The following is a 26,620-nucleotide window of genomic DNA, read 5'->3' as shown; positions in this document are numbered from 1 at the left end:
GACCTTGACAAAAGGGCTGATGCCCTGAAATGTTGGTAACTTTTAATTGAATAAAGGAGAAAAAAGTCCTTCAGTGCGGCCTCAATCTCCTACTATCCATTGTTACTAAGGAGGGCACGGAGGCGAGCTGCATATTGAAGAGAGGAGTGCCGGACCGATGCCACTATATATATATATATATATATATATATATATATATATATATATATATATAGTCCGTGTCTCGACCGCCACTCCACTTACAAAATATGAAGGTACTCGCCTGGGTGCCCTCTCCCGGTGAACAGCAGCTGATTCCGTATGATATAGATGAAAATCTAGGCGGCACTCATGGGTATTGCAAAAGAACGTATATTCACCAACAGGCAGTGGCGTAACTAGGGCAGGGCGAGCGGGGTTCGTGCCCTGGGCGCCGTTGGACCGGCGGCGCGGGGGGAGCGCCGCCGGCCACGGTACCGGCCCGCCCGCCCTAGATAGCCAGTGTAGCGCCGACCGCAGTGAGTGCGGTCAGCGCTACACATTTGCACAGGACCGGCGCTAGGCTTCCAGCGCCGGTCCTGTGCTGCACGCCTGAGCCCGTTCCCTCCCCCTAAGCGCTTGCCCAATAGCTGCCAGGAGGCGGGCTCAGGCTGTGCATAACACACGCATCGCCGCCAGTGCTGGCGGCGATGCGTGTGTTAAACAGCAGCCAATGAGAGTCAGATAGACTCTCATTGACTGCTGCAGCACCCACTGCAAGAGCCGGACTTCCGTCCGGCTCCTGCAGTGGATAATGGGACTGACGTCATGACGTCAGTCCCATAATGCTGAGCGCGCCAGCCCGGGCGGACTGGAGGGCGGGAGCGGCATCGGCATCGCGGACAGGAGCAGCGTGGAATCAGGTAAGTATATTTTTATATATATTTATTTATTTTTAAACCTATCTGCACAACGGGGGAGGGGTTGGTTACTACTGGGGGGGACATCTACTGGGGGGGACATCTACTGGGGGTGCCATTGGGAGGACCTCTACTGGGGACTACTACTTGGGGGGGGACTACCACTGGGGGCATTCTAAAAGGGGCCTAGTATTACTAGTGGCACTGCACTCGGGGGACCACTAATGGGGGCAATAATAGGAAGGGCCACTACAGGGACCACTGGATAGGGGGGGGGTCACTACTGGGAGCCTGCATCAGGGGGACCACTACTGGGGGCACTGCATGGGAGGGGGGGGACACTACTGCTGGGGGCACTATATAAGGGGCTTACTGCTAGGGGCACTGCGGGGACCACTACAGGGGGCACTAGATAGGGGGGATCACTACAGGGTGCCTGCATAAGGGGACCACTACTGGGAAAACTGCATGGGGGGGACTACTGTTGGGGGCACTATATAAAAGGGCACTGCATAAGGGGATACCGCTACTGGGCGCACTGCATTGTGGGGACTGCTACTGGGGGCACTGCATAAGGGGGAACACTACGTGGGGCACTGCATTTGGGGGGGCCACTACTGGGGGTACTGAGTAAGGGGAACTAATTGGGGGCTGTATAAGAGGGACCACTACTGGGGATACTGTATAAGGGGCACTAGTATGGGCCTGCATGAGAGGGACCACAACTGCATACTGGGGGTACTACTGGGGTTAAGGTGCATATGGATAGGAATGTTCAGTTTGAAAATAAAGGGGTGTGTCATGTTGACACGCCCCATTTTTAAGTGACCACGTCCATTTTTTTGCTGCGCGCGCCTTGGGCACGCGCACATGGGGGGGGGGGCTCCCTTTTCAAATTTGCCCTGGGCTCCAAATACCCTAGTTACGCCACTGCCAACAGGTCATGAAAAATATATTCCAACGTTTCAATCTCACAAACGGAGATTTTCCTCAGGGACCATAACACATATACAAAGAATTAGAGACATTAAATACTCACCCATGAGCTCTGTACTGGAACGCTGACGCCGGGTGGGGGAGATGACGTCACAAACTTGCGACGCCGCATCAGCGGCACTCCCACCTCCAACTGCGTCCTGTTGCCATAGTGATACACCCTGCACCAACATACAAAAGATAAATACACACAAAAACAAGTAAGCCGCTGTTAAAAAATGCATCAGACATATAGGCTAAACCTTGAAACACACCACCTCATCAACAAAACAATAAGGGACAAGTTAGTAATCTATATTATGAGCATGCCAAAAAGAGATGGGGAAAAGAGGAATGAAAATTAATTATGAGAAAAATAGAACAAGACACAAGAAATTACGACCCCTACATGTCACAAATAATAATTCTGCATTAAATAATGCTAATACGTGTAAACTAACCAATCACATGGCCTAAAGGTGTGTAACTTTAAATCAAGGGTAATAATACTTCGGTATTAAGCCAAACTCCCTAGGTTTCAAAAAAGGCTTCATAGAAAACACTATAATACTAAGCTCTCATTGAGACCTATTGACAGTTCAATCGGTGTATCCACTTGGCCTCCAATTGTAACAAAGCTTTTTCTCTATTACCTCCTCTCGCTGACACAGGAACCTGGTCTATGATTTTGTAACTAAGTGTGGCCAAGGAATGCTTTTTTTCTTTAAAATGCCTGGCTACCGGCTGATCACAATCCCATTCATTCAAAGCTAGTCTAATGGCTGATCGATGTTGTGCCATTCTATCATGGAACTGACACGTCGTTTTACCTATATAAAGTAGGCTACAAGGGCATTGTATAGCATAAACAACAAACGCGCTGGTGCATGTCAAAATCTGCTTAATTGGAATTTTATACCCAGAGTGTGGATGCAGTATATATGAACCAGGTTCCATATATCTGCATGTCGTACACCCTAGACATCTGTAGCAGCCTGGTTTCTTGCTTAAGAAACTGCTCACAGGGGTAGTGGAGTTGTAACCGGTGATGTCATTCCGGATCAAGCGATCTCTGAGATTACGGGGTCTCCTATACCCATGCATCAATTTAGAGCCACTTAACATATTGAGTTGTGGGTCAGTGGTGATAGTAGACCAGTGTTTTCTCATTGAAGCATTGATGTTATTGCTCTCAGTAGTATAGTCATTGACAAAAATCATTTTATTTTGTAGGGTGTTCTTAGATTTGGCAGATTGTTGTAAACTAACCTTCCTTGGAATATCTAGGACTTTAAGCATAGCTCTATCTAAATCACATTTAGAGTAACCCTTTTGGTGGAAATTATTACACATAATCACCATCTGTTTTTTTGCTTCTGCCTCATCACTCACAATTCTTCAAATTCTTAATAACTGTGAGAAAGGTAAACCTTTCTATAAAGCCACAGGGTGAAAACTGGACGCCAGTAACAAAGTGTTGCGGTCTGTAGGCTTTGAAAACAAATTGGTTGACAGGGAACTACCATCCCAACTAATTTCCACATCAAGGAAATGTCCTTTATCTGAATAAATTTGATAAGTGAATTTGATGGAATTGTGAACCAAATTAATTCTCTCCATCAACTCTATGAATTCTGCCTTTGTACCAGACCATAATAACATTACGTCGTCTATATAGCGTCGATAAAAAACAATATGTTGTACATACTTGAAGCTGGGTTGGAGAAGAACAGCCGTTTTTCTAGATTAAACCTAAAGATATTCGCCATGGATGGAGAAACATTATACGGCCAACTGAATGAAAAATTTTCCATCAAAATAAAAATAGTTCCTGGTCAAGGTAAGTCTCAATACTTGAGTAAAGAAATTTAAAGCCCCAGATATTCCAAGGGGAATTAGTTTACAACAATCTGGCAAATCTAAGAACACCCTACAAAATAAAATGATTTTTGTCAATGACTATACTACTGAGAACAATGACATCAATGCCTCAATCAGAAAACACTGGCCTATTGTCACCACTGACCCACAACTCAATATGTTGAGCGGCTCTAAATTAATGCGTGGGTATAGGAGAGGCCGTAATCTCAGAGATCGCTTGATCTGGAATGACATCACCGGTTACAACTCCACTACCCCTGTGAGCAGTTTCTTAAGCAAGAAACCAGGCTGCTACAGATGTCTAGGGTGTACGACATGCAGATATATGGAACCTTGTTCATATATACTGCATCCACACTCTGGGTATAAAATTCCAATTAAGCAGATTTTGTTGTGCACTAGCGAGTTTGTTGTTTATGCTATACGATGCCCTTGTAGCCTACTTTATATAGGTAAAATGACGTGTCAGTTCCGTGAAAGAATGGCACAACATCGATCAGCCAATAGACTAGCTTTGAATGGACGGGATTGTGATCAGCCGGTAACTAGGCAATTTAAAGATAAAAAGCATTCCTTGGCCACACTTAGTTACAAAATCATAGACCAGCGAGAGGAGGTAATAGAGAAAAAGCTTTGTTACAATTGGAGGCCAAGTGGTTACACCGATTGAACTGTGTGTCTCCATTTGGTGTCAATGAGAGCTTAATATTATCATTGTTTCTATGAAGCCTTTTTTTTAAATCTAGGGAGTTTGGCTCAATACCGAAGTATTATTACCCTTGATTTAAAGTTACAGACCTTTAAGCTATGTGATTGGTTAGTTTACACGTATTAGCATTATATAATGCAGAATTATTATTTGTGACATCTAGTGGTCGTTATTTCTTGTGCCTTGTTCTATGTTTCTCATAATTTATTTTCATTACTCTTTTCCCCATCTCTTTTTGGCATGCTCATAATATAGATTACTAACTTGTCCCTTATTGTTTTGTTGATGAGGAGGTGTGTTTTAAGGTTTAGCCTATATGTCTGATGCATTTTTTAACAGCGGCTTACTTGTTTTTGTGTGTATTTATCTTTTGTATGTTGGTGCAGGGTGTATCACTATGGCAACAGGACGCAGTTGGAGGTGGGAGTGCCGCTGATGCGGCGTCGCAAGTTTGTGACGTCATTCCCCCCCTCCCCGGCATCAGCTTTCCGGTACAGAGCACATGGGTGAGTATTTAATGTCTCTAATTCTTTGTATATGTGTTATGGCCCCTGAGGAAAATCTCCGTTTGTGAGATTGAAACGTTGGAATATTTTTCATGACCTGTTGGTGAATATACGTTCTTTTGCAAGACCTGCGAGTGCCTCCTTTATTTTCATATATATATATATATATATATATATATATATATATGTATATATATGTATGTATATGTTTGTGAATTATTTACACCTATCAGCCATAACATTAAAACCACTGACAGCTGAAGTGAGTAACAATGGCCATCTTGTTACAATGGCATCTGCCATGGGATAGGATATATTATACAGCAAGTGAACAGTCAGTTATTGAAGTTAATGTGTTGAAAGCAGGACAAATGGGCGAGTGTAAGGCTCTGTGCGACTTTGACAAGGGCCGAATTGTGATGCCTAGACAACAGGGTCAAAACATCTAGAAAATGGCAGGTCTTGTGGGGTGTTCCCATTTTGCAGTGGTTAGTACATACTAAAAGTGGTTCTAGGAAGGGCAAATGGTGAACCGGTCACAGGGTCATGGGTGCCCAAAGCTCATTGATGTTCATTGGGAGCAAATGCTAGCCCGTCTTGTCCTATCCCACAGAAAAGCTATTGTAGCACAAATTGCTGTAAAAGTAAATGCTGGCCATCATAGAAAGGTGTCAGTACACACAATGGATCATGGAGCAATGGAAGAAGATGGCCTGCTCTGGCTTTTTTACATCATGTGGACGGCCGGGTGCGTATGCATCTTTTACCTGGAGGAGAGATGGCACCAGAATGCACTATGGGAAGAAGGCAAGCCAGCGCAGGCTGTGTGATGCTCTGGGCAATGTTTTGCTGGGATACCTTGGGTCCTTGCATTCTTCTGGGTGTTACTTTGACACGTACCACCTGCCTAAACATTGTTGCAGACCAAGTACTCCCTTTCATAGCAATCCCTGATGACAGTTACCTCTTTCAGCAGAATAATGCACCCTGCCACACTGCAATAATTGTATATAAATTTTGTTTTGCTTGTTAAAACATTAGCTGTGAAAGCTATAAAGTATGTAAAGAACCTGATGATTTTTCAGCTTTTCGTAAAATAAATAATTGAACTCAAAATTTAAAAATCCGTTTTCGTTTAATGCAGACTGTTCTATACTTGTTGCTTAGTGTGACATACATGATAAACAATTGTGGTTGTTTATGCATGGTATGATAATCCGTTTTTCACATATCTATTCTACAGCTCATATTCACCTGCCTCAAGATATTTTAGAGAAAATATAAAAATGACTCCAATATTGCCTTCCTTTATCTGTCTTTCAAAATGTGACATATTATTTTGCTTTGCTTCAAGTACATCTAGTGGAAAAGTTATTTTGAATGTTTGTTACATATTATGCAGAAATTAGTAGCACAGAAAAACAATCATGGAACACAATTGACCGTAATCTCTTCTTGTTTCTCCCACTACACCAGTGTTTCCCATTTCCAGTCCTCAGGGACTCCTAATAGTAGATGGTTTACAGATCTTCGAGTTGGTGCACAGGTGTATTTATTACTGGCTGACATCGGAGGCATCAGAACGATTTTATGTTGGTGGCGGAGGAAGATATAATTTAATTTTGGCTACCGACCTCCCCCTCTTCTCCACTTCCCTCCAACTTACCTGTTGCTGGAAGAGGAGGGCGGGACCACCAGGGAGGAGTAGGCGGCACCATAGTGAAGCAGGCGGTAGGGGCTGTGCATTATAGCAATAGTCTGGAAGGAAGGAAGAGGTGAAATGTGTGGTCGTTTAAATCAAAGATCGCACATTACACCTCCCCCTCCTCCATGCATGGGCTGTGCAGCCTATTGCTATAATGCACCGCCCTGACCATCCGTGGCCTACTCTGCCCTGGCGCCTGCAAAATGTTTTGCTCCTGCCCCCCCAACCTGTTCCGCCGCCTATGGCTGACACACAAGCTAATGATTTAATTTGCCATTCTGAAGAAGTCTGTAAAACATGCATTGTTAGGGGTCCCTGAGGTCGGGAGTTAGGGAATCACTGCTCTACAAAATACAATATTAACTAAGTGTTCTTATGTACTGAAAGTAATACACCTACATATCTATTTTTGAATGTGGTAAATTGCTAAATGAAAATCTATGGGTTTACAGGCAATCAACAGAACTCACCACCAGATGAGAAACACTCTACAACATGCACATTGATTATCTTTCAGTGGTCCCACACTAACTGCTCCTCAAAGGGGAAAGAACGGCTGCAAGGAAATGCCTCCTCCTTTTACACACAAATGAACACTGTAATTGTGTGTGTCTAGGGTGCCATAGATACTGCAATTTAATCTGTTAGTCCTCTGTGTGTTCCTGGAGTTTACATCAAACATTATTGTCAGAGCTACAAACATTGTTAGATCTACATCATAAAGCTCCTGACCAATATTTGCACTTCTACCAATCTAGAGGCCGTCCACCACACATAAGTTCTCTCATATGACTGTAGACTCCCTGTGTTTTCAACTCCACTGATTGACATGGTAACCTTAACGTCCCTACTAGTGCAGGCTGATACTCATGTGATCTGAAATGGGAAAATTAGATGGGGGTGGATCTGGATTTTGAGTATTTGGCTTTGATTAGGCATAATTAATGAAATTCTCAATGTGTCAGGATTAAAGCTTCTTTCAAGCTCTATTTTTGATTGGTATATGGTCCTTTGCAAGATCAATGCCTTCTCTACTATTACTTATAATTTGTTCTTGATTAATTGTGTACAGGTGGGATCTTTAAACCGCATATGGTGAAACTCCCCAAATTTACTACACACTGCTCTAGGTTCAAAGAATGAAATTTATTTGAGAATTGTTATCTTAATTACAAAATCCTCAATTCCTCTAGACATCTAAACAAACTCATCAGTCACATGCTCAGGGACGTCACATTGCATCATTGTGGATAGATCATAACCTTATGATTAATTGGTAAAGGCACATCTTCCACATGGATTACATTACATACTGTATATCCTTCAGAATCCTGTGATCGTGTTTTCCAGAGCTTGGTAGCCATTGGTAGATCATGTGATGCCTCATTATAATTTTTAAACCCTTTTTGCTTTTTCTTAGACTCTATGACCACTATGCTGAGGGGGCTGAGAATGTGCTTCCTGGCTTTCCCCCACCCTCTCCTGAAATGCTCTTTCTTTTTTGCCTCTTCACTCTACAATCCCTCTTCTGTCACCGTATAAATGAATAACATTATATATGGGGATTCTATACATCATGGAATGTCTGGGATTGTCCCGGAATTAGCGATTGTGCCCTGGCGTCACAAAAACATTTTTCATGACGCACAAATGTCCCGCATTCAGTGGGGTCCTTAGGGAAGGCGGGCTACAGGCACCTAGAACTTGTGAAAGGAGTGTAGGATACCCCTGAGCAGTCTGGTCAATGTGGTCCCCAGGCCTGCCGATTCACAGTGTCCAGGCCGACCACATCTTATGATGCCAAAAGCATGTGGGTGCCTTTCCTTCCCGATATTTGTGGCGCACAGGTACTCCATGAGTCAGCGTCGGTCTGGAAGGAACATTCCCACCCAGACCCATCCAGAGTGAGATTGCTGTGAGTGACGCATTCAGTCACTAGATTACTAGAAAAATCTTACCTGCAAAAAGGAAGAAATATATTTTATATATATATATATATATGGAAACAAGGTGATCAGGTCAGAGCGCCTTAAAGTGCTAAAAGTGCATCAAATAAATAAAGGTGACTGATGTTTACCAGTTAAAAGACATAGAATTATAATTTAAAGTGCAAAGTAGAATATGACCGGAAATATATATAAAAAGATATTTAATGTAAACACACATAAAAACATAGATAAAAATACAATAATAATGACAATGGACATATACGCATGGATAATGGATAAAATAAATAAATAAAATGGAATTTTCAATAAAAGTGCATATGACTGGATATCTTATCTTAGTTCAGGTATATAGGAAGATATAGTCAAGCAGCGTACAGGCTCCCAACGCGTTTCGTCTCCAAAGGACTTCTTCAAGGGCTAGGAAGGCTACTTGACATTTGTGTGCTATACATATTTGATTCAAACGATTATTTCTAGGCACATCACTAATTACTGGCGCTCTAGAAACCTTATAGACACATATGTGTGTGTGTGTGTGTGTGTGTATATATATATATATATATATATATATTATTTTAACTTGGACATGGCCCTAAATTTTAGTCCGGCAATTAATATGCAAACTACTAGTATGTGCTGTGCTTAACATACCATATTAATGCTGTTCTATTCTGACTTAAAGCGCTAAGGATACAAACTAGAGAAATCTTGCCCTGCAATAAGAAAGAAAAATATTTAGATATTTTTTTTATTTTAACTTGGTACAGGGCCTTTTAACTCAAAAGAATGTCTTTCATAATGTCTATTAAATATTATTTTGCTTTAAGCACATAGTTCAAATTTATAATTTATGCCACCACCTAAGAGAAAATGAGAAATTGAAAGAGAACGGCCATGAAACTCAATGTGCAGTGTTGTGTTTTCATTTGGCCATGGTGGGAGGTCTGATATTACGGACCATATTAAATCAAAGAAACACAAACTTGCTTTTCAGTCTTCTTTAACTTCCGGGAAGGCGACCAGTTTTTTTTACACCTGTCAAAGCGGATAATGAGTCATATCAATTAACTGCATGTGAGGGAACTATGACTTTCCTTATGGAAAAGCATTATCTTAGTTTAAATTCAATGATCTGCACCTTAGAAATTGTAAGAGTACTCTTTGGGAAAAATAAATTTGTGTGCACGGCAACAAACCAGAGATATTGCTGTTAATGTAAAGGCACCGTACGAGAAGCAAGAAGTTGTTCGTGAACTGAAAGATGCACGATTTGTATCCGTTATGATAGTTCAAATCAGAAGCCCATAAGTTAGTTTCCGAACTTGTTCACTATAGTGAAAATTATGCACTTTACTTATTTCCAGAGAAACTTCTGATCTGAAGTTCTGAACAAACACGAGTTGACAAATAAATGAATAGCGTTATCTGCAATGTTTTTGTAAAACTAAAATCCCATTTAAAAAGGAATATTTTTTGAATGGGGGTGTGTTCCTCACATTTTACACAACAGTATTTAAAGTGTCAGTGATGTTTTACCATTTGAAACAATTGTATGCAAGATATTTACATATTTTCATATATATTCTGTGCGCGTCGCAAGTCTAGAGTAATTTTGTAATTTTGCTGCTGTACAGTACAAAGATCTTTTACGACATTCAGTGATGTGCGGTCAGGTGAGGCAGAGACTTTCCGTCATACTTAGGTATACTCCAAAGTTTTTACTATAAAAATGTAAGAAAAATGTAAAGAAAATATTATAAATATCTTCTTTGTATTATTCTAATAATTTCTATAGTCAAAACTCTGGAATAAAAAGTATATGGCAGGTGAGGCACTGCCTCCCCTGTCTACCTTTTCCGCACATCTCTGATCGATACACACCAAATTTCCAGCACTATATACTGCTGCACCTTTGTTGCACCCTTGGGTTCATATATGTATCTGTAAATCTGATACTAGCCAGTGCCTCCCCAGCCATTTACCTCACCGCACGTCACTGCAGCAATTACAGTATGCCATTATATGTGGAAGTAGGGCAAGTTCAAGAATCGGGAGAGGGGGAGGGGGCAGAAAAAACCTTGCACTGCCCTTTACATATATGTGCAGATTGGTCTCCTTACCGTATGTACTGGATAGCGTATTATTATTATACAGTATTAATAATTGACCCTAAAGATGGTTTATATCAGTGCACCCCTAACAGTGCATGTATTCCAGATCTCTTACTGTAGTTGTATTCATTACTGGCTGACGCATTTTAAAAGATCAACAGGTGGTGCTAATTATTTCATTTGTGACACTGAAACCATAGTATTATATGCTATTTCTATTGTGGTCATCATTTGTGACACTGCAACCATAGTATTATATGCTATTTCTATTGTGGTCATCATGGTGTGGGCAAGAAAGGGGGGTTTCCAGGCATCCGGAACCCCCCCCTGCATTTGCCTATGTGAGCTGTGACAGCAGATGTGCTGCTCGGTAACATCACACTGCTGAGAATAGAAAAGCCAACCACAGTGCTCAGGACGACTGCTAACAGTGTACCCAGATGCAGGGGGAGAGATGGGCCCTATAGCAGCCAATTGCATTAAGCAATTAGAGAACGAAAATTTGTGACAGAAAGGAAAATAATTTTCTCCCCACAGAAGCCCACTCACTGCTACAAGCATTGCACGATGAGTCAGACTTAACGGAACAATGTTTTCATAGCCAGTGTGACGAGTTATATAATGCCCGTGTGAACTGTATTGAAAAATGGGTAGCTCAAAATCCTACAGAGGAATTAGGCTATTTTTCATGGTTTGGGCAAACCTCAAAGGAAAATATAAATTGGTCATGGCTTCGGCTAACCTCAAAGGAAAATATAAGTTGGTCTAGCAGTTGTTCAGAAACTTTCTTCCATTACTATTGAAGAAGAAGAATATTTATAACAGTATAAAATAGTTGAAAGGTGTATTAAATAAAATTGGGAGAAGTGGACTTCTAATGGAGAGCCAGTCTAAGATAAATGGGTTAATCTTTTCAAAACATTACTTGAGGAAGGAATTAATGCTTCAGTGTTCTCATCTGTGGTGGAATTTGTATTCTCACTTTCAGCGGGATGTAGTCGGTATTCCGCTGCTCGGGATGACAGCGGTCAGAATCCTGGCGCCTGGATCCCGACATCGGTCGGAATCCCGGCTCTAGAATCCTGACTGCTGACATCCCAAAGGTAAGTGTTAGGGTTAAGGGCCGGGTTAGGGTAAAACACTAGAGGGAGGGTTAGAGTTAGGCTGCGGGGCGCAGGGTTAGGTTTAGGCTGCGGGACGGAATGGTTAGGGCTAGGCTGCGGGAAAGGTTGGTTAGAGTTAAGGAGAAGGTTATGCTGCCCATCCACTAGACGATTAAACCTAGCGATGGAGCGATAACGACGGTTGTTATCGCTCCATTGCTTGGTAATCTCCCCCCCATCGGGCAGTAAAATGTTAAAAACGACCAGCGATGCGCGCACCTGCTTGTCGTTTTTAACATCAATCATCGCCTGAACGTGTGAACGTTCAGTGTATGCACTTCACCCCGCGGGAGACGACGGCGTCGTAATCGTGTCGTTGTCCCCGCATTGTGTAGTGGATGGGCAGCTTTAGGTTACTTACCTGCATGCATCGGACTTCAAACTGTCTGGATCCTGTATCCAACCACTTCCAGCAACTAACTCTTCAGTAGAATATGTATTCTCACTTATGAACTCACTATGGACAGATGAGAGAAATAGATTGATACTGTAGGAGACACTCTATTAGTGAAGACTCATTTTGTACCGCATGATTCTTAAGAACGAAAAATTGCTGCAACAAATCCATGGTTCATGCAAAACCAAAGTACAAGTGAGGGAACATCATATTTTATCATAATGTGAGCTTTTAAAGCTATTTCTTTATTTGTTCAGTAGACACATTTTTTACTGAAAATGCATATAGTCAGGATAAATTGTGAACTTTAAGGGGTATATTTACTAAGGTGAGGGTTTTTAGAAGTGGTTTTGTTGCCCATAGCAACCAATCAGATTCTAGCTATTACCTTCTAGAAGGTGCTAGATAAATGTTTAGTAGAATCTGACTGGTTGCTATGGGCAACAAAACCACTTCTAAAAAGCCGCACTTAGTAAATATACCCCTAAATATGCATTAAAATGTCCAAATACCACAGCCTGTATTTTGCCTCCATAGCAAAATATTTCCCATATTATGGGACAGGGGCGTATTAAGAGAGGAGGCGGCCCGTGTGCATTTCCCGTCAGGGGCCCTCTCCTCTCACCCCGGCGACCAGCAGTCGACTGACGCGGCTGGCCAGCCACCGCATCATCAATAGACTCTGGGCTCTAGATTGTGCCCAGAATCTACTGCGCATGCGCAGATCGCGGGGGAATCGCCACGGCGGCCATTTTCCAGCATTTTGAGCAGCGCTGAGAGGACCGACGCGGGACCTCAGAGAGGTAAGTTTTAGATAATATGGATGTGCAGGGCCCGTGTGTACCGCACACCCTGCATCCATTATAGATAGACCCCTGTAATAGGGTGCCGGTTTACTGCCCTGGCGAGATCCTGGTGAGTTCTGCCCTATTTATAAAACATATGTTTGTGAATGATTGTGTCCTGGATTTTTATTTTTGAAATATAGTAATTCTAATGATATGCCTATGTGTTCTGTTTGTGATAGATTGTACCAAATCTTTAATGCAGTGTCTCATGTACAGTAAGTCATTAGATCATTTACAACTTCTTCCTGACTTTGTGCCATTTAAAAATGTTCAATCAGACCTCAGAGAAGCCTGACATTTACAAAATTGGATCCAGGCTATTAGTTCTGTGTCTTGTACATAGTTCAATTGATTACCAGGCACCTGAATACTAAAAAAATAGCATTCAATATAAATGCTATTTAGCCCAATACAGAAGCTGCAGTGCTCAGTTATGTCATATTTGACGACTCTCCCACAATGGCCAGGATACCGGCAGAAGAGGGCAAGTCTCCCTGACTGCCCGCCACCCCCCACACCCTACCACTTCTTCCAGCATCTCAAATGTATGCACCTGTAGCTGTATTACTTTACTTCTGACTTCTTTGTAATGCTCTTGAGTCTTTGTTTATACAAATGTCCTTCACATTCACAACCCTGACTAATGATCTCTAAACTGTGGTGTTTGCAGACATAAAAGGTTCACTGGTGAGGCCAAATACAATACAAGAAAATGATGTCCTACTTTTCTACACCAGTGTGAACTTATAGCTTCCACAACACAGTACTTCTATATGCATTCAAACATCATATTTCAGTTTGTTTTTTCTTAAAATGTTTTATATTATAACAACGTTTCACAGTAAAAAACTCAAATTTTAAGTTGCTTTGAAATAAAATAAATAAAAATATCACAGAGAGAAAAAAAATGTGGTACTTTGTTAATTATATGGGCGCCACTTTCGCCAGCAGTGCGCATACATTTTAATTAGATCCCGCATCCACTGCACAAAGCAAGCTGATTTCGTTTTGTAGAGCTCAGTCCCACTTATCCAGAACCTGCTGTTTCTTGTCTGTCCATGGCTCCAAATACAATATTTTCTGACTGTCTGGTGGCGATTCAAATGTTGCCTGGGCAGCGATAATTAATGAGCGCCCAGTTTTACAATTCAATTGTTCTGGGCGCTCATTAATTATTGCCCTCTTCACAACCTATTAGACCGTGTTTAGCCGTGTAAAGTGGGGTTCAATGTAAATTGGCTGCGGTGGATGTGGCCACGCCATATTGTAGGACAAGGAGAGGCCTGTACCAAAAACCCTACCTTTCTGCCTATGCTGTGCCTGTAATCTGATTAGATTGTACAGTCACAATTAACTATAGTGTAGGTTTTGTCCTTCAGTACACCGAGACAATTTGCCAAGGGGTTGAAAACATTTGCAAGACAAAGTTTATAGTTATACAAAGGAACAAAGTTTTAAGCACAGACATACTGACATACATAAAAAGAATGGCAGTCACAGAAAACAAAGAGGGCTACTTACAGAAACAGAGACAGTTCATTGTTAGCTCTAACTAATTTATTAACAATTTCAGTGGATACACCAACTATCTGCCTACCAAAAATGTACTGTTTGTATTCTGTATATAGATTCGGTAATTATAACCATTATTACTCAGCCATCCACGCACCTGTGTATCATGTGTTTATTTGTGCATATAATGTCTTCACTAAAGTAACCAACAAATTGATCACAGTTGATGGATCACCTCCATACTTGTTATCTAAAGCCTGGTACATACTAGACAACTTGCAAACGATGCGATGGTCGTCGAGATTTCCCTTAAACTCCCGGGCAAATTATATAGTGCATACACACTGTGCAATTTAACAAACAACCGTACAATATATTGTGCATCATTATGGACTTCCAAATTGTTAGGTGTTTTGAAAAACAAACAATGTATAGTTAACAATCTGACACCCATCTGGCCAAATTTAAATAGGGTGCTGTACTGTCTACAGGGTATATAAAGCAGGTGCCATTTCTTCTTCGGGGTCCATGGGGTCCACAGCCATCACATTGGGGTTTATGGATTCATCCAGACACCAAACAGTTAATCCAAGCTCTCAGCTCCCAGGATGCACTAGGTCCTCCCCCATATACCCCGCCCCTGGTCGCAGGGCGTCAGTGTACTGTTTGGTGCGAGAAGGCACCATACTAGCAGTGGGACTGCTTGCAGTCCCGAAGTTCAAGCTACATGAAAGCAGGGGCACGTGTTCCCACATAGGAACCACGCGTCTAGCAGACGCACGGGTCCCTGCTTCAGCAAACTCTGCCGGCGCCGCAACGCTAGTCGCGGCTAGTGATTTCGGCAGGGGCTCTCCGGACAAGAGGGCTCTGGACCGCGACCGAGCAGGGTGCAGGTAGGTGGACCGTGAGCGGCTGCGGTCATAAGCGGTCCGTCCTCCGGCTTAGAGACCACCGGGATATGTCTGACAGCCGGGGGGGGTGACGGCGGCCATGTCAGTTGCCGGGTGGCCCATACAGCATAGGGGAGGCATGCTTCCCCGGCTGCGCCTCCCCTAACCCAAACTACGGCCCTCCTGAGGTCCCGCTTTTGGATTGCTCCACCCAGCTTCCTATTTGAGTCAGCTACAGACCACACTCAGTGCTCTCTATGGCTGTTGCTCAGGAAGCATTAAGTCAGTCTCCCTGTATACTTTTCCTTTGGGATCATTTATACAGAAGCTCCATATATGCTACTAGGCTTTGCTAATTATAGTGCATGGGAGCCTAAACAAATTGCATAGACTCTGCTAAGTATATATGCATTGTTTGTGACCTGTGAAACTGTGTGTATGTATTGCTTACATTTCATTACTGTTTCTCTCCCTGCAGCCGGTGTGTGGGGTGGGGTCACATATATATATATATAGAATTTAGACTTTTAAATATGTCAAAAGATTCTGAAAGGCAGGTGGCTGAGGCCCCTCTTTTGATATCATGTGTAGCCTGTAAGGCAGGTTTGTCCTCTCAGGACTTTGTGCAAAATTGCTTATGTGTTCGCTGTTTTAGAGAGTCTCCACAGCAATCAAATTTGCCGCGTTCGGGTCAGGAACCCCCTTGGGCTGCTTTTTCCCAGATCATGGCCCAGGTGGCCGAGAGATTGGCAGTTCCAGCTGCTTCGGGGATGAAAGTTCAGCAGCAATTGCAGCCAGCTGTATTTATGCCTCCTATGTTGCCATCTTGGATGGATATGTATGCGCTTGGGCAAGCAGGCCCTTCGTCGTTTTTGACTTTTCAGCAGCCGCCTCAGATAGCCAAACTTGTACGGCCAAAAGCAGATTCTGATTTGTCTTCTGAGGAGGATGAAGTATCCTCTCAGGGATCTCTCTCCACAGAAGAGGGGGATCTTTTCCCAGTGGCTGATGTCCCATTCTTAATTAGGGCGGTCAAAGCGGTTTTGAATATCGAGGAGGCAGAGCCTATACATTAAGAAGGCTCTGGTGTTTAAGCGCCAGAGGGTGGTCAAAGCGGAGTTTCCCGGGTCGGAGCATTTATCGGAACTTTTGGGAGAAGCTTGGAAGGCTCCGGACAAGAGTTTCCATGTGGCTAAAAAGATTTCGGCTTTATATCCGTTTTCTTCTCAGCTGTGTTCTAAATGGGAGGTTCCACCATCAGTGGATACGCATGTGGTACATTTAATGAAGTCTTCCACTTTACCCGTACCTTCAGCCTGTTCCCTTAAACATCCTACTGATAAGAGGCTGGAGGGTTGCCTTAAGACGATTTTTTCAATCTCAGGGGCAGCTACCCGGCCGGCAATGGCTACAGCCTGGGTGGCTAGAGCCATAGAAGAATGGATGAAGGCTTTGGCCGAGTCCTTGCCTGAGTTGTCCAAAGAACAGCAGGATATAGTTTCCTATGTGAAGGAGGCTTCTTCTTACCTTGGAGAGGCAGCTCTAGATGCAGGGATATTGTCCGCCAGAGCTTCAGCAGCCTCTGTAGTCGCTCGTAGAGCATTATGGTTAAGAGATTGGAAGGCTGATTCAGGGTCCAAGAGGGCCTTAGAGTCTCTACCCTTCACAGGTGGAGTCCTTTTCGGTTCGGAATTGGCCAAAATTGTAGCCTAAGGCTGCAGGGTTACCCTCAGCATCAGGGTCTAGACAAAGGTCTTCTTCCTTTCGTACCTTTCGGCCTCAGGGGAAGGTCAGAGGGCAGCCTTTTGGTAGAGCAGGTGTTGGTAGAAAGCCATCACCTAAAAAGCCCTGGCAAACCAAACCCAGGGTAGGAGGCCGACTTCTTTGATTTTCGAACGTCTGGCGTCTCACAACAACAGATGCCTGGGTTCGGGAAATAGTTTCCCAGGGTTATGCCCTAACGTTTTGGCAAAGTCTGCCCCAAAGGTTTTTTTCCGTACCCCTGCCTGTGGGGTCGATGAAAGCGTTGGCTATACAGCAAGCTGTTCACTTCCTGTTGAGGACAGGGGTGATTGTCCGAGTGCCACAGGAACAGGTTCAAAAGGGGTTTTATTCCAACCTGTTTCTGGTTCGGAAGCCAAATGGGTCTTTCTGACTAATTCTAAATTTAAGGGACCTCAATACGTTCATACGGGTACCCAGGTTTCATATGGAGACACTGAAGTCAATAGTATTAGCCTTGGAACCAGGAGACTTCATGGTATTCCTCGATATTCAAGACGCTTATTTACATGTGCCCATTGTGGTATCCCATCAACCGTTTCTGCGTTTGCAATAGGGCAGGACCATTTTCAGTTTCAGGCATTACCGTTTGGCCTGTCCACAGCCCCCCGGGTTTTTACCAAAGTCATAGCGGTGATAATGGTAGCCCTCAGGCGCCAGGGCATCAGAGTTTTGCCTTACTTAGACGATCTCCTTCTGCTAGGGCAGTCTCCGCAGGAGTTGATGAGGCATCTCGAGATGATAGTCTCTTGTTTGCAGAGGCACGGTCGGATTGTGAACTGGAAGAAATCCTTTCTTCAACCAGCACAACAGTTGGTGCACTTAGGAGCACGACTGGACTCGGTAAAGCAGAGATTGTATTTACCGGAAGAGAAGATTGCGGTCCTACAGGGGCGCATACGCAATCTTTTACACAACAGGCAGGTATCAGTGCATGCGGCCATGCGAGTGCTGGGGTCAATGGTATCCACCTTCAGTATGGTGCAATATGCACAATTCCACTCCCGGCCGTTGCAACGGTGGGTTCTCTCACGCTGGAACAGGGATTATCGGTCGATAAAATCTCAGAAGATCTACCTCTCCCCAGAGGTCAGGTTGTCCCTGTCCTGGTGGCTACGGACGGACCACCTCAACCAGGGTCAGCCGTTTTGGATATCGGATTGGACTCTCCTCTCCACCAATGCCAGTCTCCGGGGTTGGGGAGCAGTGTTAGGCCCGCATGTCTTCCAGGGAAGATGGACAAGGGCAGAAAGTTGTCTACCCATAAATGTACTGGAACTGAGGGCAGTTTTCAGGGCATTGGTACAAGCCCAGGATCTTGTGCACGGCAAGCCGGTGCAAGTACAGTCCGACAATGTTACCACAGTAGCTTACCTAAATCAGTAGGGAGGCACCCGAAGTCGGGGAGCCATGGCAGAAGTGTCAAGGATCCTAGTATGGGCAGGACGTCATCTTCCTGCGATAACGGCAGTTTTTGTACCAGGAGTACAAAATGTGGAGGCAGACTTTCTAAGTCGGCAGGACATAGACGCGGGGGAGTGGGCTCTCCACCCGCAGGTATTCCAGGTCTTAGTGGACAGATGGGGTCTTCCAGAGATAGACCTTATGGCCTCAAATCACAACCACAAGGTCCCCAGGTCCAGGTCCAGGACCAGGGACCCACGGGCAGACTTCACGGATGCGTTGTCAGTAAGGTGGAAGTTCGGGCTGGCGTATCTTATTCCGCCTCTAGCTCTTCTTCCCAGGGTGGTCAGAAAACTCAAACAAGAAAATACCATGGTGATATTGATAGCCCCTGCTTGGCCCAGGCGCCATTGGTTTACCGATCTACAAAACCTCTCAGTGGACACGCCTTGGCCGATTCCTCTCAGGCGAGATCTGCTGCTACAGGGTCCCTGCTGGTATCCGGATCTCCCTGGGTTAGCTTTGACGGCATGGCTCTTGAGGCCTCCGTGTTAAGAGCCAAAGGGTTGTCAGAGCCAGTAATAAAGACCATGATGAGGGCACGAAAGCCTTCTTCGGCCCAGGTTTACTATAGGGTTTGGCGTGCTTTTTTTCAGTGGTGTAAAGTGAGAAAATATGATCCTAGTGTGTTTAGGGTGTCCCGTGTACTTGCTTTTTTCCAGTCAGGGTTAGAGCGGGCTCTTCGTCTGGCCTCCCTAAGAGTGCAGGCTTCTGCGCTTGGAGTTTGGTTCCAGCGTAGCGTTGCTTCGTTGCCTGATGTTAAAACCTTTTTTCAGGGAGTTTTGAGGGTGCAGCCTCCGTTTGTTCCTCCGGTAGCACCATGGGACCTGTCTTTAGTTCTTAAGGCTTTACAGGCTTCCCCCTTTGAGCCATTAGAGTCGGTAGATCTCAAATGGTTAACAGCAAAAACAATTTTTCTTTTGGCCATTGCTTCTGCTTGTAGAGTATCCGACTTGGCGGCCTTGTCAGTTCGCTCTCCTTTTCTGGTTTTCCACCAGGATAGAGCGGTGCTGTGGACCCGAGCAGGATATTTCCCTAAGGTGGTATCACGATTTCATACAAACGAAGAAATTGTGTTCCCAGCTTTTCATGTGTCAGGAAAGAAAATAGGAGTTATGGTATGACATACCTTTGTTAACTCCTTTTCTTTGAGGTCCATGGGGTCCACAGGACACCCACCCTAACGCACCTAGTGTTAATGGGTAGTTTTGTTGTATCTCTTGAGTGTTTCCCTCGTGGAGAGAATGTCTAGAGAACATATGTCCTTCCATCTTACCTCTTTTTGCCTTCTCTTGGTGGGCTTTGTGACAAACTGACGCCCTGTGACCAGGGGCGGGATATATGGAGGAGGACCTAGTGCACCCTGGAGCTGAGAGCTTGGATTAACTGTTTGGTGCCTGGATGAATCCATAAACCCCAATGTGATGGCTGTGGACCCCATGGACCTCGAAGAAAAGGAGTTAACAAAGGTATGTCATACCATAACTCCTATTTTTAGATCTGTGCAGTTCTGCTCTGTGACTGGTGAGGCTTGGTGTATACCTGCTGAGCGCTGTACATTGCTCTACTGCTCTGCTTTGCCTTGCCTGGCTTTTCGCTATCGAGTTATGGCATCATATGCTGTGGCTCTGGTATTGGCTTATAAGGAGAGGACCCAAAACAGGAGAAGGCTGAGATCATGCTGGACAAAGGAGTAGCTGCTGCAGAGAGAGTCTCTCTCTCACATGCCACTGCTTATGGAGATTCGGGAGAACAATCCGAATGATTACCGCAATTTCCTGCACATGGATGAGGCCACCTTCCAGGAGTTGCTGCGTCTGGTGACTCCCTACATATAGGCAGAATACCAAGTTGTAGAGGGCCATTTCTGCTAAGGAGAGGCTGATTGCTACCCTGAGGTACCTGGCTGACCTGTTTGGCTCCCTCATCTCCCCTCAAGCTTTGGGCCTCATCATCCCAGAGACCTGCAAAGCTATCATTACTGTCCTGAGGCAACAGTACTTTAAGGTAAGAAAAAACAGCACACTTTTTTTTCTTGGGCAAGAAGAATAAGAAATGTTTGTTTTCTTTTTTTTGTAATTCTTTATTTTGAATGACCAGTCAAATTGGGAGTAAATACAGAAAAAAGGAGCAACGAAAGCCCAATACAGACCAAATTTTAAGTATGGTAATAAACAGCCATAGTTAAGTAATTGATGAAAAAAGGAAGGGTTATACAGGGGGTAAGGGAAGGGAAGGAGAGGGGGGAAACACAACATGACATCATATGGATTGATACGCAATAAGCATTCAAAAATAGGAGAAGACAACAGCATAGGGGATGAAAACAAAGAGGTGCAGAGAAGATCTCAGTCGCCGCCCATGGGTCTACGTGTGAGGTTAGTACTCAGGAGGAAGAGGGGGAGGACTACACTTGGCAAACAACCAGGGAGCAGAAACTTGTGCAAAAACATGTCCGTGGTCATGAAGGTAGTAAGTATTCTCCTTCATGGCTGCAACATGCCAGATCTGATTCTTAAGAGCAGAGAAAAGTAGGGGAGATGTCTGTTTCCAGTTTAGAGCAATCAGGATTTCGTTGCTGTGAAAATGTATGCGGCCCAATCCCTGGAAAATTTGCAGATGGCCGGGGGTGGGTAGCACAATAAAAATATCCAGGGATCTTTTGGTATTGGAGTCTCCAGGAGGGAGTTCAGGAGGCCGTGAACCAAGTTCCAGAAGGGAACAAAAACCGGACAGCTCCACCATATATGAATCATAGAACCCCTGCAGCCACAACCCCGCCAACAATCTGGTGAAGAGGACGGGAACATTTTTATTAAGTCTCTCAGGGGTATAATACCAGTGATAATAAATTTTGTATGCAATCTCTTTTATTTTGGTTGCAATAGAGCTTTTAGCTATTCCCAGTCTCGTGTCATCCCAGGCCTCATCTTCTGGAGGGGGTCCAAGATCCCACTCCCAAGCAATTTCCTGGGGTCTTTGAGAGGGGAGGATAGTGTCTAAAAGGACAGCATAAAGCTGAGAATTTAAACCCTTAGATAAGGGGCGATGTTTATAAAGACTCTTAAGAGTAGAGAGTGTAATAAATTGTGAATTTGAAAGAATTCAAAAGGGTTAAGTACCTGGGATTTGGTTTTCTATTGCAGTGCTGATGGGGATAACCATTGGCCTTGGTCAGAAAAATCAGCATGGGAAGCCCTATGCTGGTCCAATTACGGAACCTCACAGTATATGATCCAGGAGGAAACGGGATTGTGCCAAATAGGGGTCAAGGGAGATGGTGGTGAGGTAAGATTAATTTTGAGAAAATAGAGATCCCAAAGTTTTTGGTATTAAATATTATAGTGGGGAGCCATTTGGAAGCAGGGAGTCGGTGTGCGACTGATAGATCCCATAGGGGAGTTAAATCTGGGAGAGTATTATAGGCCGATTCGATGTCAAGCCATGAAGTAGAGCCCGGAGAGAGTAGGAAGCAACAATATGGGAGAAATGGTAGGCAAGGTAGTAGCGTTTGATGTTAGGAAGACCTCTACCACTTCCTGGAACCTACCTCTCCAGAACTTTAACTGCAATTCGTGGAGGTCTGTGATTCCAATTAAAGCGGACAAGGGCTTTTTGAACATTACTTAGAAAGACAGCGGGAACCGCGACAGGGAGCGTCTCAAGAAAACGGTTTTTATTATAAAAGTACAAACTCTGCACCCTATAAAAGAACACAGCTGCATTTTTTTCTTGTTTAAAAGGTATAAAATGCAAAGCAACATACATGTAAAAATTTTAACATTTGCACATGTAATGGAAAACTATATGCATACATATAATAAAACTTCTATAAACTATTAGCATTAAATTATCAACAAGTTTTAGCATTCCCAATAACTTTGGTGGCTATGATATATGGTGCTACAAGCTGCCCTTATGGCACGTGTTTAATGACCTAGTCAAATCAGCGGCAGGAGCACCATATGTCATAGAGCACCAAAGTTATTGAGCATAATAAAACTTGTTGATAATTGTGTTACATAAATGATAAAACTGAGGGTGATAAAATTATTAAAAATGATAAAACTGAGGGGGGTCCCCTGTTTCCATTAATGCAGTATAGATACCACTGGAAGCTGTAGACTGATAGGTGAGTGGAGGAGGAACGTTTGATGGGGTGGGAGCCCTCATTCTACTGTGAAGGGCAATTGGGTGATGATGTGGCTCACAAATTAAGGTGTGTGGAGTTATTTGCCACTTTTGCCACGATCACTAGATCATATGTGAGCCTCTCAAATTGGAGCTGTTGCTCTGGAACCGTTTGGCGCATGGCACTCCCCAAATTTGAGGCTAACCGATCAAATTTATTTGGTGAGCTTTGGAGCACTTTTTCAGCTTTTTGGAAAAATTGATCTGTAGCGATACTTGCTTGTGCCTTTGTTTTAGGTGCAATTTGCCATTGTTTTTTGGGGGACGGTGGTATGGCTTGCGAGGATATTTCCCCCTCACTTTTTCTGCTTATTTCCTGGGAGATGTCCAGGTCAAGGGTTGAAGTCTGTAATAAAATACAGTTATGCATAAAGGTGATTTATTAACATTTATTTTTATTTTTTTAATTCTAGTTCTCTACAACTGTGGAGGAATGGAAAGTCATTGCTGAGGAATTTGAACGACAGTGGAAATTCCTAACCGCGGGGGAGCTATAGATGGCAAACGTGCGCTATACCCCACCTGCCAACACATGATTCTATTACTATAATTCTAAGGAATTCTTCAGAATTGCTCTGATGGCTGTGGTCAATACAAACTTATTAATCAACATTACACAAGGTTCAATAGGGGTGCAAAATATACGTATGTACGTGTCTAGGTAACATTGGTGGTCAGCAGCATTTACACAAGGTTGATTAGGGGTGCATGCATGGACATAGCATACCTGAGACAATGCCTTTTCGGTTTTGTAAAGTTTGTATATATTTCTACTGTTTTTAATGTTAAGTTAATGTTTTTAATTGTTTTTTTAATAAAGTTTAAATTTGTTTACCTGTGTCTAAATTTTTTTATATCCTTATAACATAAAGTGCATTTCAATTTAATACATCCACTTCACACATCCAGTACCTTGTGCTGTTTTGTTGCCTTCTTGTTCTCAATGTTATCAGAAAATGTCTTTGTAACACAGTACATAATAAAACTTTATCTATTCCCTCATATCGCCTGCCTTCACTACTGCTACCACCTCCGATAGCCGTCCCCTACACATCTTTCCCCACTCCAGTCTTCCTTAACAATTGATTTCCTTATCTCACTATTTTATATATCTGCCCCACTATGTGAATTACTACAGAGGCTTTCCACAACCTCCAGAGTCAAAAAACTCCCACTAACACCCTCCACTCATACATCTTGGGCCTTGTCACAAGATACTTGGCCTCTCAAATCTCCTTTGACCCTTGCCTTGTCTACTCGCTGATTAACATCTCTCATTCCCGCTGCCAAGACTTCTCCTATGGGGCTTCTCTCTTATGGAACACCCTACCCCACCTCACCACTCGGTCCTCCTACTGTTCGTCTTTCAGGCAGTTTCTCAAAAACCACCTCTTCATTATAGCCTATGCTAACCCCACATGATTCTACTCCCTCTGGATACTCCTGACTACCATCCTATCCTCTATCATCAGCATTACCCTCTCCCTTTTGTTGCACAAGTTTTCAGTCTTCTTTCAAGATTGTTGACTAATGAATTGTTGTTTCTAGGCAGGTTTGTCTGGTGAAAGGCGCTCTGCTTCCCCTATTGCTACTATCCAGCAGTCAAGTGTTCCACAACCCTCTGTAAGTACCAGAAAAAAATTTTTTTCCAACCATGATGTAATCTCACGAGATTGTAAACTCTCATGAGCAGGGACCTCTTCCCTCATGTGCTTCTCTTTACATTTTCTTCTACTCCTTACTCCCCACAAGGGCACCTAACACTTGATTGCTAACTCCCTGCTGCTTATTGTGAGTGTTGTAATCGCTGTTGTAGCTACGTATATAAACCATGTCCTTTTCCTGTACTGTAATGTACTGTAAGTTACTCGTTTCTTGTTCACTTATTATTTTATGTACACTGTAAGGCGCTGCGGAACACCTGTGGCGCCATATAAATAAAGGATAATAATAATAATATTAATCTAATTGACCCTTTTGCATGTTTTATTTGAATTATAATAGTCATATATACAGCCTTATGCGTTTAACCTTGTTAGCTAGAATGTAACTCTCTTTATAATAAAAATGCTGGTTTATAAATGTTTTAATTAATTACAAGCAATGCAACAGGTATCCTAAGCCTAACCTCCCCCCTAGTGTCTAAATCTAACCTCCCCACACCATAAATCTAACCCTCCCCCTAGTGCCTAACCCCTAACCCTCCCCCTTACTCCATGACTTAGCTTTCGGATACCGGCGGTCGGGATGCCGGCACCGGTATTCTGACAAGTGTCGGGACTCCAGCGGCATCCTGAACCTCAAAATTTCTCTGGTCCGGACCGCATCCCTTTCCAAGAACACTAGCTCAATATTTAAACTTCACCTGCAAAAAGTGACTGTGATGAATACTAAGTCAGATAATTGTTGTTTTTTTTTTACTGTAATTCTTTATTTTAAATGTTTCTAAAGAATGTCTTCATCCTGAAAAAAGGAAGTACACAAGCATTGTGCATAATGAAACCAGCATATAAATAGATAATTGTTTACATGATTTTAAGATGCAAATTGTGCGCTGACTGCGACTCCTTTTATAAGGAATTGTTCATCCTTCCATTTTATAGTTCCCAACATTTAAATAGATTTTTCAGAAACATTTGCTACTGGCAAGGTGTAGGTAAGCATGTCACGTACAATGCAGTCTGCAGCGACTTTTGTTCACTACTCCACACAATCACACCCCATCTGGGAGTCCTGAATGAGATGGGACAAGAAGCGGACAAGATGAGGTGCTGTTGCCGGCATTTCCACGCCGTTGCAATGGCACTTCACCCTGCTCGCCCTTAATAAAATTGACCTTTACATATTTAAATTTGGCAATTTTAAAAATTATCAATTTACAGTACACAATGAGATCACCAAATATTGCCCCATCCTGTTTAAACTGAGTCATACATAAGCACAAGCAAACTGTGAAAATAGTACAATTGCTGTTCTATTCCATGTTTCTGTAGAGACTTGTGCTTTCTGGTGGATATAAACACATTTTTTTATTTTTTCAGCTGAATCTCTCTACTTCACCTCCTCCTACCCAAATCATTAATCGATCACAGACCTCCAGCACTACAAGCAGCAGTATCACCCAGAAAACCATGTTACTGAGAAGTACTTCCCCAACTCTGAGTGCAAGCCAGGCACAGATGTATCTGCGAGCTCAGATGGTGAGCATCTTATCTGGGCCATAGCAGTTTGAGAAGATATATTTTTACATGGCTATTGGACTATCACATTGTTATTCTACACAAACTAATTTCATATTATTTTCCTGAAAAAAATTAGGGCCTCAGTTTGTCTTGCATATACAAATACATATTAATTTGTTTATTATACTTTCTACATCAGGGTCCATAGGGTATCCACGGGATACATTGGGGTATAGGTGATGACGTCAGGCATCGGGCACTATAGAGTTAAGTTTTCAGCCTCCCAGGATGCACTAGGGTCCCCCTCCTATACCCCGCCCCCGAGCCAAGGCATCTCAGTTTCATTGGTGCCCGGCTCGGAGTCGGAGCACATGCTTAGAGGGGGGCTAAGAATAGCCCCTGAAGTTTTCTTCAAGGCAGCCGTAGCTGCACATCTGGGAGTACAGCATGGACAGTCACTGCTGATGTCCATGCTGT

The 26,620-nt window shown here is 43.3% G+C and overlaps 1 protein-coding gene across 7 annotated transcripts in view; it reads left to right on the top strand.

Annotated features, from left to right (window-relative positions):
- PHC3 (polyhomeotic homolog 3) overlaps nucleotides 1-26,620 on the top strand; it is a 189,401-nt gene that overhangs the window by 59,853 nt on the left and 102,928 nt on the right. For all 7 annotated transcript variants that reach the window (XM_088452386.1, XM_088452385.1, XM_088452384.1 and 4 more), the window contains exons 4-5: nucleotides 24,510-24,584; nucleotides 26,003-26,161. In XM_088452386.1, the coding sequence (XP_088308512.1) occupies nucleotides 24,510-24,584; nucleotides 26,003-26,161 (234 nt within the window). The remainder of the gene's footprint in view (nucleotides 1-24,509; nucleotides 24,585-26,002; nucleotides 26,162-26,620) is intronic.

This window comes from Taudactylus pleione, unplaced genomic scaffold, assembly GCF_031769625.1.
Source record: "Taudactylus pleione unplaced genomic scaffold, aTauple2 ptg000037l, whole genome shotgun sequence".
NCBI classification, from domain to species: domain Eukaryota; kingdom Metazoa; phylum Chordata; class Amphibia; order Anura; family Myobatrachidae; genus Taudactylus; species Taudactylus pleione.
The sequence above is the reverse complement of the archived record's forward strand: the minus strand, read 5'-3'. Positions and strand labels throughout refer to the sequence as shown.